Raw genomic sequence first — 13521 nt, forward strand, 5'->3', positions numbered from 1 at the left:
TTATTGGAAAAGATTAATTTCTATCACTGATGTGAACTGGCCACACAAGAATATGAAGAATATCAAAACAATTCAGGAGTCAGCTGTCCGAGGTAATCTTTAAGATACCAGCACAATAATAATATCGTCTAATTATTCTTATCGATAAAACCCCAGAAAATATCATTGGTCAATTTCGTACACCCCTAATTCATGTTATTTCATTTATATAATAATTTATTGATAATAATTGTCAAAATCAATATAATTAATACTTTTGACTTATCCATTTTCTTAGAAATGGTTTAAAGGCTGAAATGTAAAGTTTATCATTTTATAAAACTTTTTGTTTTTGTGAAAACTTGTATCTGAATACTTTTGGCAGTCATTTTACAGTTTAATATGGTACTATAGACATTGCCCTACCCCGCTTATATGGTATTAATTTTATTTGTGCAGGTCTTAAAAAGTCTTAAATTTGATCTTAAAAATCCAGCAGTAATAATTTTTTACAATTATGCCAGATTATGATTACAGTAAAACCTGAAAATGACAAATAAACTCTTAAAAAGAGAAGATTTGCAATAAGTATTGTCACTTATTTATTTAAAATATATATATCTGCAGCAAAATGTGTGTGCATGTATGTCTGTGTATGTTGTGTGTGTGTGTGTGTGTGTGTGTGTGTGTGTGTGTGTGTGTGTGTGTGTGTGTGTAAATATGCTTATAGAGTATTAACATACTAGTTAAATCATTTAATGTCTCTCTGAGCCTATTCTCCATTTTGGATGTGTTTAACTGTCAGCCATACATCCAGGTTGGCCAAGACCACCTTAAGTGCTTATTGCTGCTTGCAGCTATATTTATGAATTAGATTTATTAATGTGTAACAAATAGAATGAATACATTTGATTTATTGATTTGCACAACGTTCTACAAGCATTAGAAATGAATCTTTTTGAAAGTCAGATTTAAATTTGCACATTTAATGTTATTTGAGTCAAAATCTGATTTTTGTCAATCATTAAAATTGAATTTACATGTCATTTTAATTTAAACATAATTTCTACTACAGAATGCAAATATATTATTCCACATTCAACTAGTTTATATTTAATTTACATCAAATTTGCATTTAAATTTTAAATGTCTATAATTTTATATGAAGATTGATGAGTAACAGAATTAAAAACTTTATATTTCTGATTATTTATATGTTTGATGAGCCTTAGATTTTAAACATATGAATGATGCATTGTTATTATGTATTGTTCAACAACCATTAAAATATATTTTAAATGTCCAATTTAACCAATGATCCATTCGATAAGAGTTACAACTTATTAATTTGAAGGTTTTATTTATCCAAGAAGGTCTGATCTACACTGCTCATTTAACAAGACTACATTTTAGGTAGATTTTAAACATTGGATTTATTTCTGGTTCAATAAGCATTTCAAAATTATATTTTAACTGTCTGGTTTACTTGTCAATCATTAGAAATTTTAAATTCTAATTAAACTAATGAAACTCTTTATTTAAACATTACTTCTGCTTTTAAATAACTTATTCCACATTCAACAAAGGTTAGAAATGCACATTCATTGCCAATTTGTTCATATTCTAAATGAAATGTCATTTGAAACATCCGAACATTACAGTCAAACCAAAAATTATTCAGACACTAGATATCATTTTTGATATCTTTTTAGGGGTGCAGGACACTAGTTAATTTATGTGTGAGAATAGCAAAATAAAGTAAACTGTGACATATTATACCCACAAATTCTTAATACAGTGGACTGCCAGTAAAAACGATAAAGATTTGGGACCATAAATTATTCAGACACCATGCTTTGCTTAAGTGTTTTTCTTAAATTGCTAATGCGACCTTTTCACACCACAGACTGAATCAAATTAAGCATTGCTTAGTAACTGTTTGACCTTAAGTAGTATTAATTGTGTAGCTACTCAAATTTAACATCTGACAGCTCAGCCAATTTAATTACATACCTTTATCTGACATTATCAAGATGAATTTGTACTGACACAGTTCTTGCCAAATTTGATTACCATTTTCTAAACTATGTGAAGACATGTTGAAGGTGTCTGAATGAATGTATTGTTCAACAGTATTGTTTAAATATCTGATTTAACCAATGCTGCTCAAGCATTCTACGTTCAACAAGCTTACGCAAATTTGCAACTCAATTCTAAACAGACATCTCCATCTGATTCAAAATCGTCCACTACACCAGCAGCGAGTGGTAAATAATCCCGTCCCCCTCCCAACCACTCCCATCATCCGCACAGGCTCCAATCCGCGCTCGCTCGCGCTTTCTCTCTCCAGTGCGCGCTGATGCCGCAGCTCCAGTCTCTCTCCCTGATAATAACAGCACAGCCATGGCGACAGTGACAGTCCAAACGCTCACCCTGGAGCGAGGTGAGTACTGCAAACGCACGTTCATTCAGTCCTCGCTGCTGAAGCGAAGCTTGTGCGCAATTCGTTTGTCGGATTTTTTTGCATTGTTGGACTTGGCTCATGGGCTGTTGATGTTTTGGTGATGTTGCCTTCTCGGCTCGGCTTGATGGTGATGATGACGGTGATGCACAGAACACGCTCTGTGCTTCAGGATCCATTAGTGTGTGTGTGTGATGTTCATTGTGAATTCGGTTTATTTTAATAAAGCACTTTAGGCACTCGTTTCATACATACACTGCGCAGTGTGTTTTCTTTATTTTGTCCTTATTTCACTTTACAGAACTTCCCCGCGTGCGAAAGGCTGAGTTGTTTATATAGGCTACTTCAATCAAATAAAACGAAGCGCTTGAATAATCTACTGCACGCGCGATGCTTCCTACATTACAGCTGAAAGAAGAAATATCATGTGGATAAAAGCTTGCCTTGTGGTTGTAACCTTGTCGTGTCTTTGTTTATTATCTGACCTGTCAGAACAGCCTGAGTGCAACAATGTGGGCCGATATGCGTTTAAACAGCCAACAAATGAATTGCGTTTCATTTATGCACCAGGTCAAATAGTAGCCTAAGGAAACTCAAACCATTTAAAGCGTCCCCCAAGCAAAGCGACGGAGAGATATTTTTAGAGAAATGAGACACCTCTGGCATGTGCGCGCGACGCGCTGTGGATATGTGGAAACTGTATATTGCTTCAAAACTAGTAGCGATGTCCGATTGGTGAACGAATTGTTGTTTCGAGTCGGATCTTTACAACGAATCAACTGAACCGACTCACAAACACTGTCTGAACGATTCGTTCGGTTCTCGAAATATCTCCCTGACTCGTTAAACCGAGAACCAACGAGTGAACTGATAATAAGAGCATTTAGAACTTAAGACAAAATGTAACAAATCAAACATACCGCTTATGAATTGATTGTACGACAGAGAAGTTGTTTTAATAAACAGCTTTTTGTTGAAAAACGCAACTTTTTTAACTTTTTAAGAGAAACAAGTGTACTAGTGTATTGTACATGTAAATGGTATATAACAATATTTATAAACCGAATCTAGCTTGCCTACATAAACGACATGACGCAGAAGAATCACTTAAATAGTTTTTGGTGAAACTGGTTCTTTAAACAAACTCTTTGAAAGAACCAGTTCAGGAAAAGCAGTCTCTCTTCCCATGACTAAAACTAGGCGTATTATAATTAAAGATACTGTTTGAACTACAAGCAATACAACCATGACTTTGACAATCCATTCATGTAGACCATTAATAAGACTGTTGTAGGTTTGTCACGTCACTCAATATGCTTTGATTTGTTTGCAGTGTACATTGTCCAACGTAATAGATCATATAATTGGAGCTAACAGGAGTCCATTGCATTGTTGTATTGCATCAAAATGTGTTCTTATGATTTGTATTTTCTCGTAGATTTAATTTGGACAAAGCAGGGCCCAGTAAACACATCTTTACACTGCTGGGTCTATGGGGGGTTAGCTACCCAATAATTTTGCCCTACGGCCCGGGGAGCACACTTTTGAAAACAACCACCTGCATTTTACACTAGAAAACCAAAGGGGGCCCGGTAGTTCTTATTCATTTATATTATTTAAACAAAACCTCCAAAAGCAATTAAATTTAAGTGGAAACAGATTTATTTTGATGACATATTTTGAGCATTGCCAGAAACCCAAAGTAATTACGCTTAATGATGGCACATTTAAACAGACAGATTTATGACAGCAGAAATCCAAAACACCACAGGCCTCACATTATTCAACATCTCTTGCAATAAGCCTGCTATGCTTGAGGTTATACAAGCATAGTGAGGAGCTTGAATTGTAGCTATAATTTGATCACGGACTAAATAACCTTGTGTGTCCCTTCATTTTGAGTGCAGCCGGTTAACTGAAGGTTGTGAGATTTTCCTGCAATTGTATTTAAATAACAGATGCTCAAAAATAAGAACCACTCGCTGTGAGAGCGTTCATTGAGTAATCCAGGACACGTGGAGGGGTCACTTATGTACAGTATAGAAATGCTAATCTAGCGAACTAAAATCAATAAGATACTTTCTCAACATGTGTAGAGCATCGACTCACAGTCCCATAAGAAACTCTATCCTAAATTATAGATAAGGATGGAATGCTTGCGTTTGGAAAACAGAACTGCACTAGACTTCCTCAGAAGGAGAGATTGAAATTAGGGAATATAGGGATTTTGGAGTTGTAAAACCTGAGGATGACTACTGACCGACCAGGGTGCTGCTCTGGCTTGCTTCACTCCAAGGATGGAAGGGTCATATTAGGCGCTCCACAAATTTTCCTGGTGGGTCGGTCCACTTGTGGGCCAACTGTTGAAACAAATTTAGATATAAAGCAAAAGCATATAAAATTGAGAAAAAAAAGTATTGATGAATTTTTAAAATACTGCTGCATCCTAATATGCCTATTCCTGACTATATCAACCTTTTTACTGAACGTGGAAGTGGAACGATGCTTTACATTTCTGGTCTCTTGTGTTTTTTCTAAGCCAATACTATAACGTTAAACCTATAAAAATGGTTTTAAAGAGCACATGGCGCCTTAGTTTCATTACTTTACAGTGTCGCAATGACCATCTTTTTGCAGTAACTCACCTGTCATAGTTTAATGAGTGGGAAGATGACATGAAGCGACCGGTTTTTAGCTGCATTGAAAACAGAGGAGCGCACATATCCGACATACAGCACCCAAGCGGGACGAAGTTCGTGGGATTGTATCCACAAACTAAGAGCACACATTATTTTAACATTTTATTTTATTATCTCACACAAAGTATTTGAATTTAAGCGGTGCAATCCATGCTCATTTTCTTTTGTCATCGTTTATGCAAGGCATACAGCGCCAAACACGGACGGTTTTGCTGGTACGCAAAATAATTAAATTAAAGGAATTACTTAAGCTTATCTTATTTATAATTACTTAGTTATATTGAAAAAGTTTCAGTTTAATTAATTCAGTTGACATTTTTACCCCGTTTTAACATGGATTTCTATGGAGACAGGAAGATGAGAGCACCCAAACGGAAGTTTGAATCCATCATGGCGGCGTTCATCGGTTACTTAGGAAAAAAGCGGATAGTATGTGAAAAACAGTATGGTAAAAGAGTAGCATGTGCAAATTCATAGATTTGAACAACAGTAGGTGAAAAGCACCTGGATGACCTACTACTTCCGCCAAGGTTTTGGAGTGTGCATTTGGTGGACACTTTACCCCGTGAAGCCACGGGAGAGGAGTTATGAATGGAAGTAAAGTTACACTCTCAAATGACAATGCCAACATGGCGGATGTAGTTAGTACGTCTGATTTACATTCTTACTATACACACATTCACACCCTATAGAACATACTTTTTTAAAGGTTGCAGAGCAGGTTCTTTAACAAAAGTAGTACCTACTCAGACAGTATGCAATTTTTCATGCAGCTTACCTCTTCCATAGTTTTTTCTGACCTTGTGGTTTTCAGAAAACCAATTAATTATGGCACACCATGGGAGAATAAACATTTCAGGAGTTCCTGTATTCCGTACACACATTGAACAATGATTTGGGGGAATCATTGCTGTGTTTAAATGCAGAAATCACTCCTAAAACAATGAGTCTTCTTGGACAAAGCCCTCAGGTTATGCTAATACTGGGGTACAAATCAAATCAGTAAAATCACAAATATATATGCGATCAAATGTGCCTCCAATTCCTAGTCTATTGAAAATGTCAATATAATTATGTGGGATGCAAACATGGTTCTCTGTGATTAGCATTGCTTGACATATTCCTCTCAAACAATTGTTCAATTTAATAGATTTTCCTATGCAATGTAAAAGCATTATTTTTTTAACTAGATAACGCAGAAGGTGATTGTTTTATTAGGCTAACACTGGGCTGTTTTTATGGTCACGTTCCATCTTTGCTTCATAATACTAATGCATTAAACTTGCACAAAATGAATTTATTTGTTTTCAAGATCTTGGAAGACTCGTGTCATATTGATTTTTGTTTTTTTTGAAGTCCTCTTTTTCTATTCAGAAAGACAAAATTCATTCGAGTACTTTGCTAAATTAAACATGAAGGGTTCCTCTTTGACATCCTTGAATTTGAACAAATTTCTTTTGGAAGATTTTCAGAGAATATCGACCCGAAACAATATCAAGACAGTCATGAAAGCTATTCACTGGTACAAAAGCTTTGAAGACCATTGCCAACTATAGGATGGTTATATAACTTGTATAATGTACCATTGAATTATATTGCATAAAATAGCAGTGATATAATCTTTCCTCTAGGCAAAAGCGTTTCTGAACATTTTCTGTCCACTTTAGTCTGTCCATTCGAAGATAAAAGCCCAGACCAGCCTGAGAATGAGATCAAGGGATCATATCTAAGTCTATTTTTATCCGAACAAGACCGTCTGTATCACCAGTAATTGTGTGTATGAAAAAGAGAGTCTAGAAAGACAGACAGTGGTATCAGTCAGACATCAGGGGACAAACGCTCTGTGAGGTCATTTGTGCAGAACTTGCATAGCTTGCCGTCTGAGCTATTACACTGCGAGGTGATTTATGCGCCCTTTGCAGTCGGGAATGTCACAGTTGGGCCAATTACTGATAATTCACAGGGTTTGATAAAGTGAGGTCCTGGGATATGAGCCGGACACCAGAGAAGGGTAGTGCTTTAGCTCCTGCTGTTTTGGCAGGCCTGCTGTCCGGAGACTAGCGTTTTCCTCAGGCTTGCCTGACCCGTAAAGGATGGCCATCTGAATCTGGAAAGCAGCAGATGGCTAGCACTCTCTCAGGCAATTCATTCTGGCATGTAAAATGGTGAAGACAATGCAATCCTCAGGAAAACAGTTCTGTTAGAACTGTATGAAACATAGTGTAGCTGTGTCTTGGCTGACCGTGATGTCAGTCTTGAAGCTCGTTTAGAAACCAAAAATTGTAATGTTATGAATGGCAAATTTTGCTCTGCCTCTGAAACAACTGTCCTTTTTTGAGCACTTATACCACAGGGTTGTTGAATGCTTGAATCTGATTGGTTGAAGAACATGTGTGTGCAATTGTTTTTCAGGAAAAGGATGGCTAAAGGAGTAAATCTTGACCCCATTATAGTTCCATATCACTGCACCAAATGATTTCAGTTACTTCAAAGGTTCTTAAAACACACAACAGCCGACTGCTAGAATCTGATCCACTTTTTTTCTGTTTTGATTACACTCAGATGTCACAATACAAAAATAAACAATGTCGCTACTTTTGTTTCTTCGCAATTTGTAGTTAAGAGCATTTTATGGAACACACGTTTCAATCAATTCCTCATAAAGAAAAGTCTGGCTCTACATTATTTTGTTGTGTAACTTGTTTCACTTGGAAATGTGTCAAATTGCAGTGGTAAAGTGCCAGTTGCCATGCTAACTTAAAACCAAACTATTCTATATACAGTATAATCCTAGATAAACCTGTGTTTCTACAAACTTCAGATTTTCTTGTTTGGTACAACTATTTTTTTTCTTCCATGTTACACTGCGTTCCATTTAAAGTAACAAAATGACATGTAAAAAATAACATTTTGGCTCCTATTAGCTTTGCAGGTGTTCAGTTGTCAACAAGGATGTCTCCTGGCATACTGCACCCATAAACGATGCTGTGCAATGCTAACATTTGCAGGTGTATGGAGATTAGCAGAGAAGTTCATTTAGCTTGTTTTACGCAGCTGTCTATGTAAATTTGCTAAACAGGCTTTATTTTTATGTACTGTAAAGTGGGAACGGTGGATCATTGATATAATTAACTGTGAATCTCTATGTGCCACCACGTTCTTGTGATGTCATACACCTGCATATCAGTGGATCAGAGTTGCAGATTGAGGTTGGAAACTGCTGGAGTAAGACTCTCAGAGTTGAATGGAACATTAGTATTATTATTACTGTGATATTTACCCATGAGACCCTCAACTCTGTGCAGCTAGGTTACATGTGCAAATGATATTGCACTGTATAGACAGAGAAGATTATATGAAAGCAGGGAAATACTCATTCAAATACTATGCACACAATGCCCAGTCACACCCTCAACTGTGTCTTCAACACAGAAAAATCATTTGCTATGGACTCAGTCCTCGATATTGAATTGTGGGCTGGCGATGTGTACGCTTGCCACAATCTTGCCACAGAGATTGATGTCCTTGTTATTAAATCCTGTCTAGAAAAGGAAACCTCAACAGTGCTGAGAGATATGAGTTTTAGTCTCACTTGAAAGACAACACTGAGTTCTCTGCAGAGATCTGGTCAATCCTCTAGACAAACAGCATCTCGCTGCACTTGATTTGCAGTGTTGAGGTTTCTTTGTCCGTTGTAGGTATTAGATTGTGTTTACCAGTATTTATTTATCAGCCTTTCCTCTACCTTTGAAATTACTATAGCATTATACCATTTTTATTATTTAAAAGATTGATTTTTGTTTAAAAACTAGCAGGTTTTTGTCTAATGCATGCAGTATACATATACCAAGATGAATTTATATTCACTTGTCCGTGGTTATCAAGCTAATGGGTTCATATAACTATAAAGTAATTAATAATCATGCAAATTAATTCTTGAAGACTGCACTGTGAATATTGAATATAAATTGGAATGCAAAACCTGGTCTGCTGTCAGCCACATTGAAATTCAAATCCTCACAATGAATTATAGTGGGGAGTGTAAAAGGGTCCCTAGAGTAAAGTGTTATTTCTCTTTCAAAGCTCATGAGACCTAACAGAGTTCTCAGTTGTGTTTCATTGTATTTTACAATTTAAAGCAGTGGTCGGCAACAGGCGGCCCGTGGGCTAAAAGTGTCCCGCCAGCAATAATATCTGGCCTACGCCCGCAGCCAGATTATTTTGATATTGGCTGGTTCTGAAATAGATCTGTCATGACAGCAACAGTTAGCCTACTCACAACCAGAGTAGGCTATGTGAGCGGAGCAATGTGATTTTGAATGGAGCGATGAGCAGATTTTTTAAAAGTCGGAGCTTTTGGTTTTCACTCGCTCCAATAGCGCTCCACCACCGCTCCATCACGAGTACAATTCATGCCAATGACCCGGCCGTAATATAACTGCATATTTAGCAAGAATTCACAAGTTTAAAATATTTGGCTAGCTTGATAGAGAAGGATCACTCAAATCAAAAAGAATGTGAATGACGGCATTGGACATGAGTGGGAAGTTATAATAGTTCTCAAGGAATTTGTTTGTTCCTTCTAGATATTGAATATTTTGAGCTGAAAGCATGATTTAAACAACTACTACAACACTTATTCACACGCAATCACTCTCTCAATAATGCATTTAATCAAATGTAATCTTTCATCTGTATCTGATTTCGAATGAGCAGAAATCTGTAAGAAATGCATCGATGCGTAGGTAAAATAACTGACGAAAACATACTATTTTCATCACAAAAAAAAAAACAATTTCACTGCAAAAATCAGCAATTATGCCTTTTAATGCTGACAACCATGTAATTAGCTTGTCATGTGGTAGGAAAAAAGTTTGCCCACTAGTGTTCCAATAAGCCATGTTGAAACAATCTTTTATTTATAAAATTTTTAAATATAGGCCTATGAACAGAACTGTGATACTGAAATACTTAAGCCACGGAGCGAAGGCAGAGCGGTGTTTCTGATTTCAGTGAGCGCGGAGTGGAGCGGGAAATGGAGCGGAGTTATTAAATGCTCTGCCTGTCACCGCCACACAAATGTGACATTTTGTTAATGACTGTCCTACCACAAGATTTAACACCAAGTAACAGCTCACAGTTACAATACACTGTAACAGTATGTCACAGGCAATTCTAGTTGCATTTTTCATCCATTAATTTCTTAAATTATCCTTTGACTATGTTCTGGCCCGCCATCTATGCAAAACTTACTTGCCGACCCCTGATTTAAAGGGTTAAATTAATTTTGTCAGTAATCACTTACCCCCATGTCGTTCCAAACCTGTAAAAGCTTCGTTGGTCTTCGGAACACAATTTAAGATATTTAAGATTTAAGAGGCTTGTGTCTGTCCCATTGACTGCCAAACAATTAACACGGTCAAGGTCCAGAAAAGTATGAAAGACATCGTCAAAATAGTCCATCTGCCATCAGTGGTTCAACCGTAATTTTACAAAGCTACGAGAATACCCCCCCCCCCCCCCCCCCAATCATTCGGGGGTGCAAATCTGCCTTAAAATCGGCCATAAAATCTTCAACTGTGTGGCCAGCCTAAGACCAGCAAACAAGCTTGTATGGTTTTTTTCAGCAGGGCTAAAAGTACATTTATTTCTCGGGAAGAATGATGAAATCTCTGGCGTTTGATTGGCAAATCTGAACACAGTTTGCCAATCTGTGTCTTTTCTCAGGAAACTATCTCAGAAGGAGATAGTTTCCTGATAGATAGTTTCTTTTCTCAGGAAACTATCTTAGAAGGAGCCTCCATTTGTTGTCCATGAGATGGAGCTGTCTTGGAAAAACAAGTCAAGTTTGTGACACAACAAGTCAAACATAAATCATTAAATCACCCCTTAAAACAGAAAAACTGTGTTCGCAGTGAGAAGTTTGAGATGTCTCACAAATTATTTAATACTTTGTTAACACTGTTGCTGAGTTTTTATTCTTTTGTCAGGTAAACTCAACAAAATGTATCTAAACTTGCCATGATAGAATAACCTAGTTCACTGGTAAAGAGAATCTAACCATGATTCCTGTGAAAACTGGACAAATATCAAAATAATGCTCTCAAAACGTCACATTATTAATTCCTTTTAAAGCATTTTCTGTTGATGTAAAGCAGTCTTCCCTTTCTAAGAAACATACATACTCCCAAAACAGATGAAGCACAGGAAAGAAACAGAAGCCATTCACCTTATTAGATGTAAGTATACCATCAGAATGATTCTGAAACTGATATTGCAAAATAAAAAAAAACAAGAAAATGTTTCTTTAGCGGCTAAAAACTATAGATGCTAGAGAAGCTTTTTTCTTCAGTACATGGTCTAAATACTATAGTTGATTTAAGTGGTTTTTCACTATGTGGTCTGAATCCACAGTGTGTTTGTGGAGAAAATGGGATCATGTTGTCCCCTGCACCATTAGCAGCAATGCTGAAGGCTACAGTGGTTTGAATGGAGAGCCGGGCCACATACACATTCTGTACACAAGGCTGAATGCTTTCTATCTCTGCGCTATCTTTGTCCCCCCCCCCATGCTTACTCACACAGCCATGTGGGCAGGCATCCCCATGTGGGTTTACATTTAAAGGCGCAAAATTATGCAATCACTCTGGCTTTTTTCTTGTTGGAAGACCGCACGTTACGAGAAGAGATACATAATAGTGTACTCTTCCACTCCATTGCCAACGCATTTGCAGCCCCCTCCGCTGTACTTACCAGTCTCCATGGTAATGTAGTTGAATGTACCAATCACAAACCTGGAGTGTGCACACCAGGCCCTTTAAATGTCCTGTTTGTGAGCCAGCGCTAGTAAACGTAACATAAATCCCAGGTTAGATCGACACAGGGCCTTTAGCTGCCACCATGCAAATCCGAATCCCACAAATTTAGCTCTTGAAATAACAATGTGTGCTATGATGTTTCCTTTCCCTGCTAAATTATGCCATGCATCACTCAGATGTGTGAGGAAAGACTTTATTTGGATGAGACCTGTACTAATAAACCAAGCCTAGTTTGGCTGCTCACTGAAAGCCTGAAAAAAACTCGAGGCGCCATGGAGAATTAATCCTATCTGTAAAGCGGTGCATGATGTGGCAGCTTGAAATGCTTTTAGAGGCTTTTTTCATCTTATAACTTTGTTAATGGATGAATATATCTTCGAAATGTTGTTTTGCATTCCCTCAAAGATATAGTCATTAACAATTTCCACGAATGCATTAACCAGTCCATTTATTTTGTATAAATAACTTTGCCCACTAAATGACATTATGGTGATTGACCTTTAGACAGTTAATAAGGCATTAGACATAATTTCCTTCCCTGAGGTTATAGAGTTTCAGCTCAATATTGTTAAAGGTGATGTAAGTGATCTGCTAACTTCCCCTACAATTAGATAAGCCCTTCAACCACACACCCTCTCTCTTAAGGCACTCCATTCCAGCAAACCAATATCTGTAAAAGGTGTTTTCTGAGTAACTAAAAAGGGGTGGGCCGCTTCCTTATACCATTTTTTAGGTTTACAGAGGTAATGATATCAGAAAGTAGGGATATGCAAGATGCTTGCAGTGCCATCAAATATGCGATTAAAAGAAACTTTGGGAACAATTACAATGAGATATGACCACTATTTTGCCAAAGCGGTTTATGTCTCCACTTTTCTGTGATACTGTTAAATTTAAAGGATTTTGTTGTGGAGTAAGGGGAGCTAAACAGGGTACATAGTGTTTATAATGTTTGTAAATGTTTCATTATATTTACTGGTATTTAATATACATATAAATTAATGTAATTGTTTGCAATTACAAGGTTAACAGGTGGTTTTGGATTAATATCCATATCTCTTTCATGAGATTATTTCCTCTTTTTCACCAGGTTACGTTTCTCCATGTCGCAAGGCTTCAAAACCACAATGTTTTTAGGGGCGTGATATTCAAATGACGATGGTTGTCAGCCACCACATTTATCAACGTACAATCATCAGCACAATGAGATTGGTGTCATATGAATGTTTCATGAATCACACCTGAATGCTGTCGTAAGTTGATTTGTGCGTGCAGATCTGCGCTCATTTCTACGTTAAATTGATGCATGAGGCCTACAGTCTTTACAGTGGCATGCACTATATAAAGGTCCTTCAAATTTCAGAAAACACAACATACTTTGAACATTTTTCAAAATGTTTTATATCGACTAAGAGCTTTTTGGTAAGATGTTTCATCAGCTGAGCAACTGGAATGTTTCAAACAACTCTACTTCTATCCGTCACAGCCTCGATGGATACAAAAAGCACGTTACAGCAAATTAACGAGGACTTTTTTTTTCCAATTAAAAATGAGCGACAAATAG

At 36.9% G+C, this 13521-nt stretch overlaps 1 protein-coding gene across 2 annotated transcripts in view; it reads left to right on the plus strand.

The window, feature by feature from the left end:
* Window positions 1-2320: 2320 nt before the first annotated feature.
* Window positions 2321-13521, plus strand: part of LOC306861236 (protein lin-7 homolog A-like) — a gene marked incomplete at its 5' end in the record, with an annotated part of 44295 nt that continues 33094 nt past the window's right edge. The window contains one exon of one of the 2 annotated variants that reach the window (XM_079403393.1): window positions 2321-2422. In XM_079403393.1, coding sequence (XP_079259519.1) covers window positions 2383-2422 — 40 coding nt within the window. The remainder of the gene's footprint in view (window positions 2423-13521) is intronic. The other variant, XM_079403392.1, reaches the window with a different exon arrangement.

Source organism: Barbus barbus (assembly GCF_936440315.1).
Source record: "Barbus barbus genome assembly, chromosome: 42".
NCBI classification, from domain to species: Eukaryota; Metazoa; Chordata; class Actinopteri; order Cypriniformes; family Cyprinidae; genus Barbus; species Barbus barbus.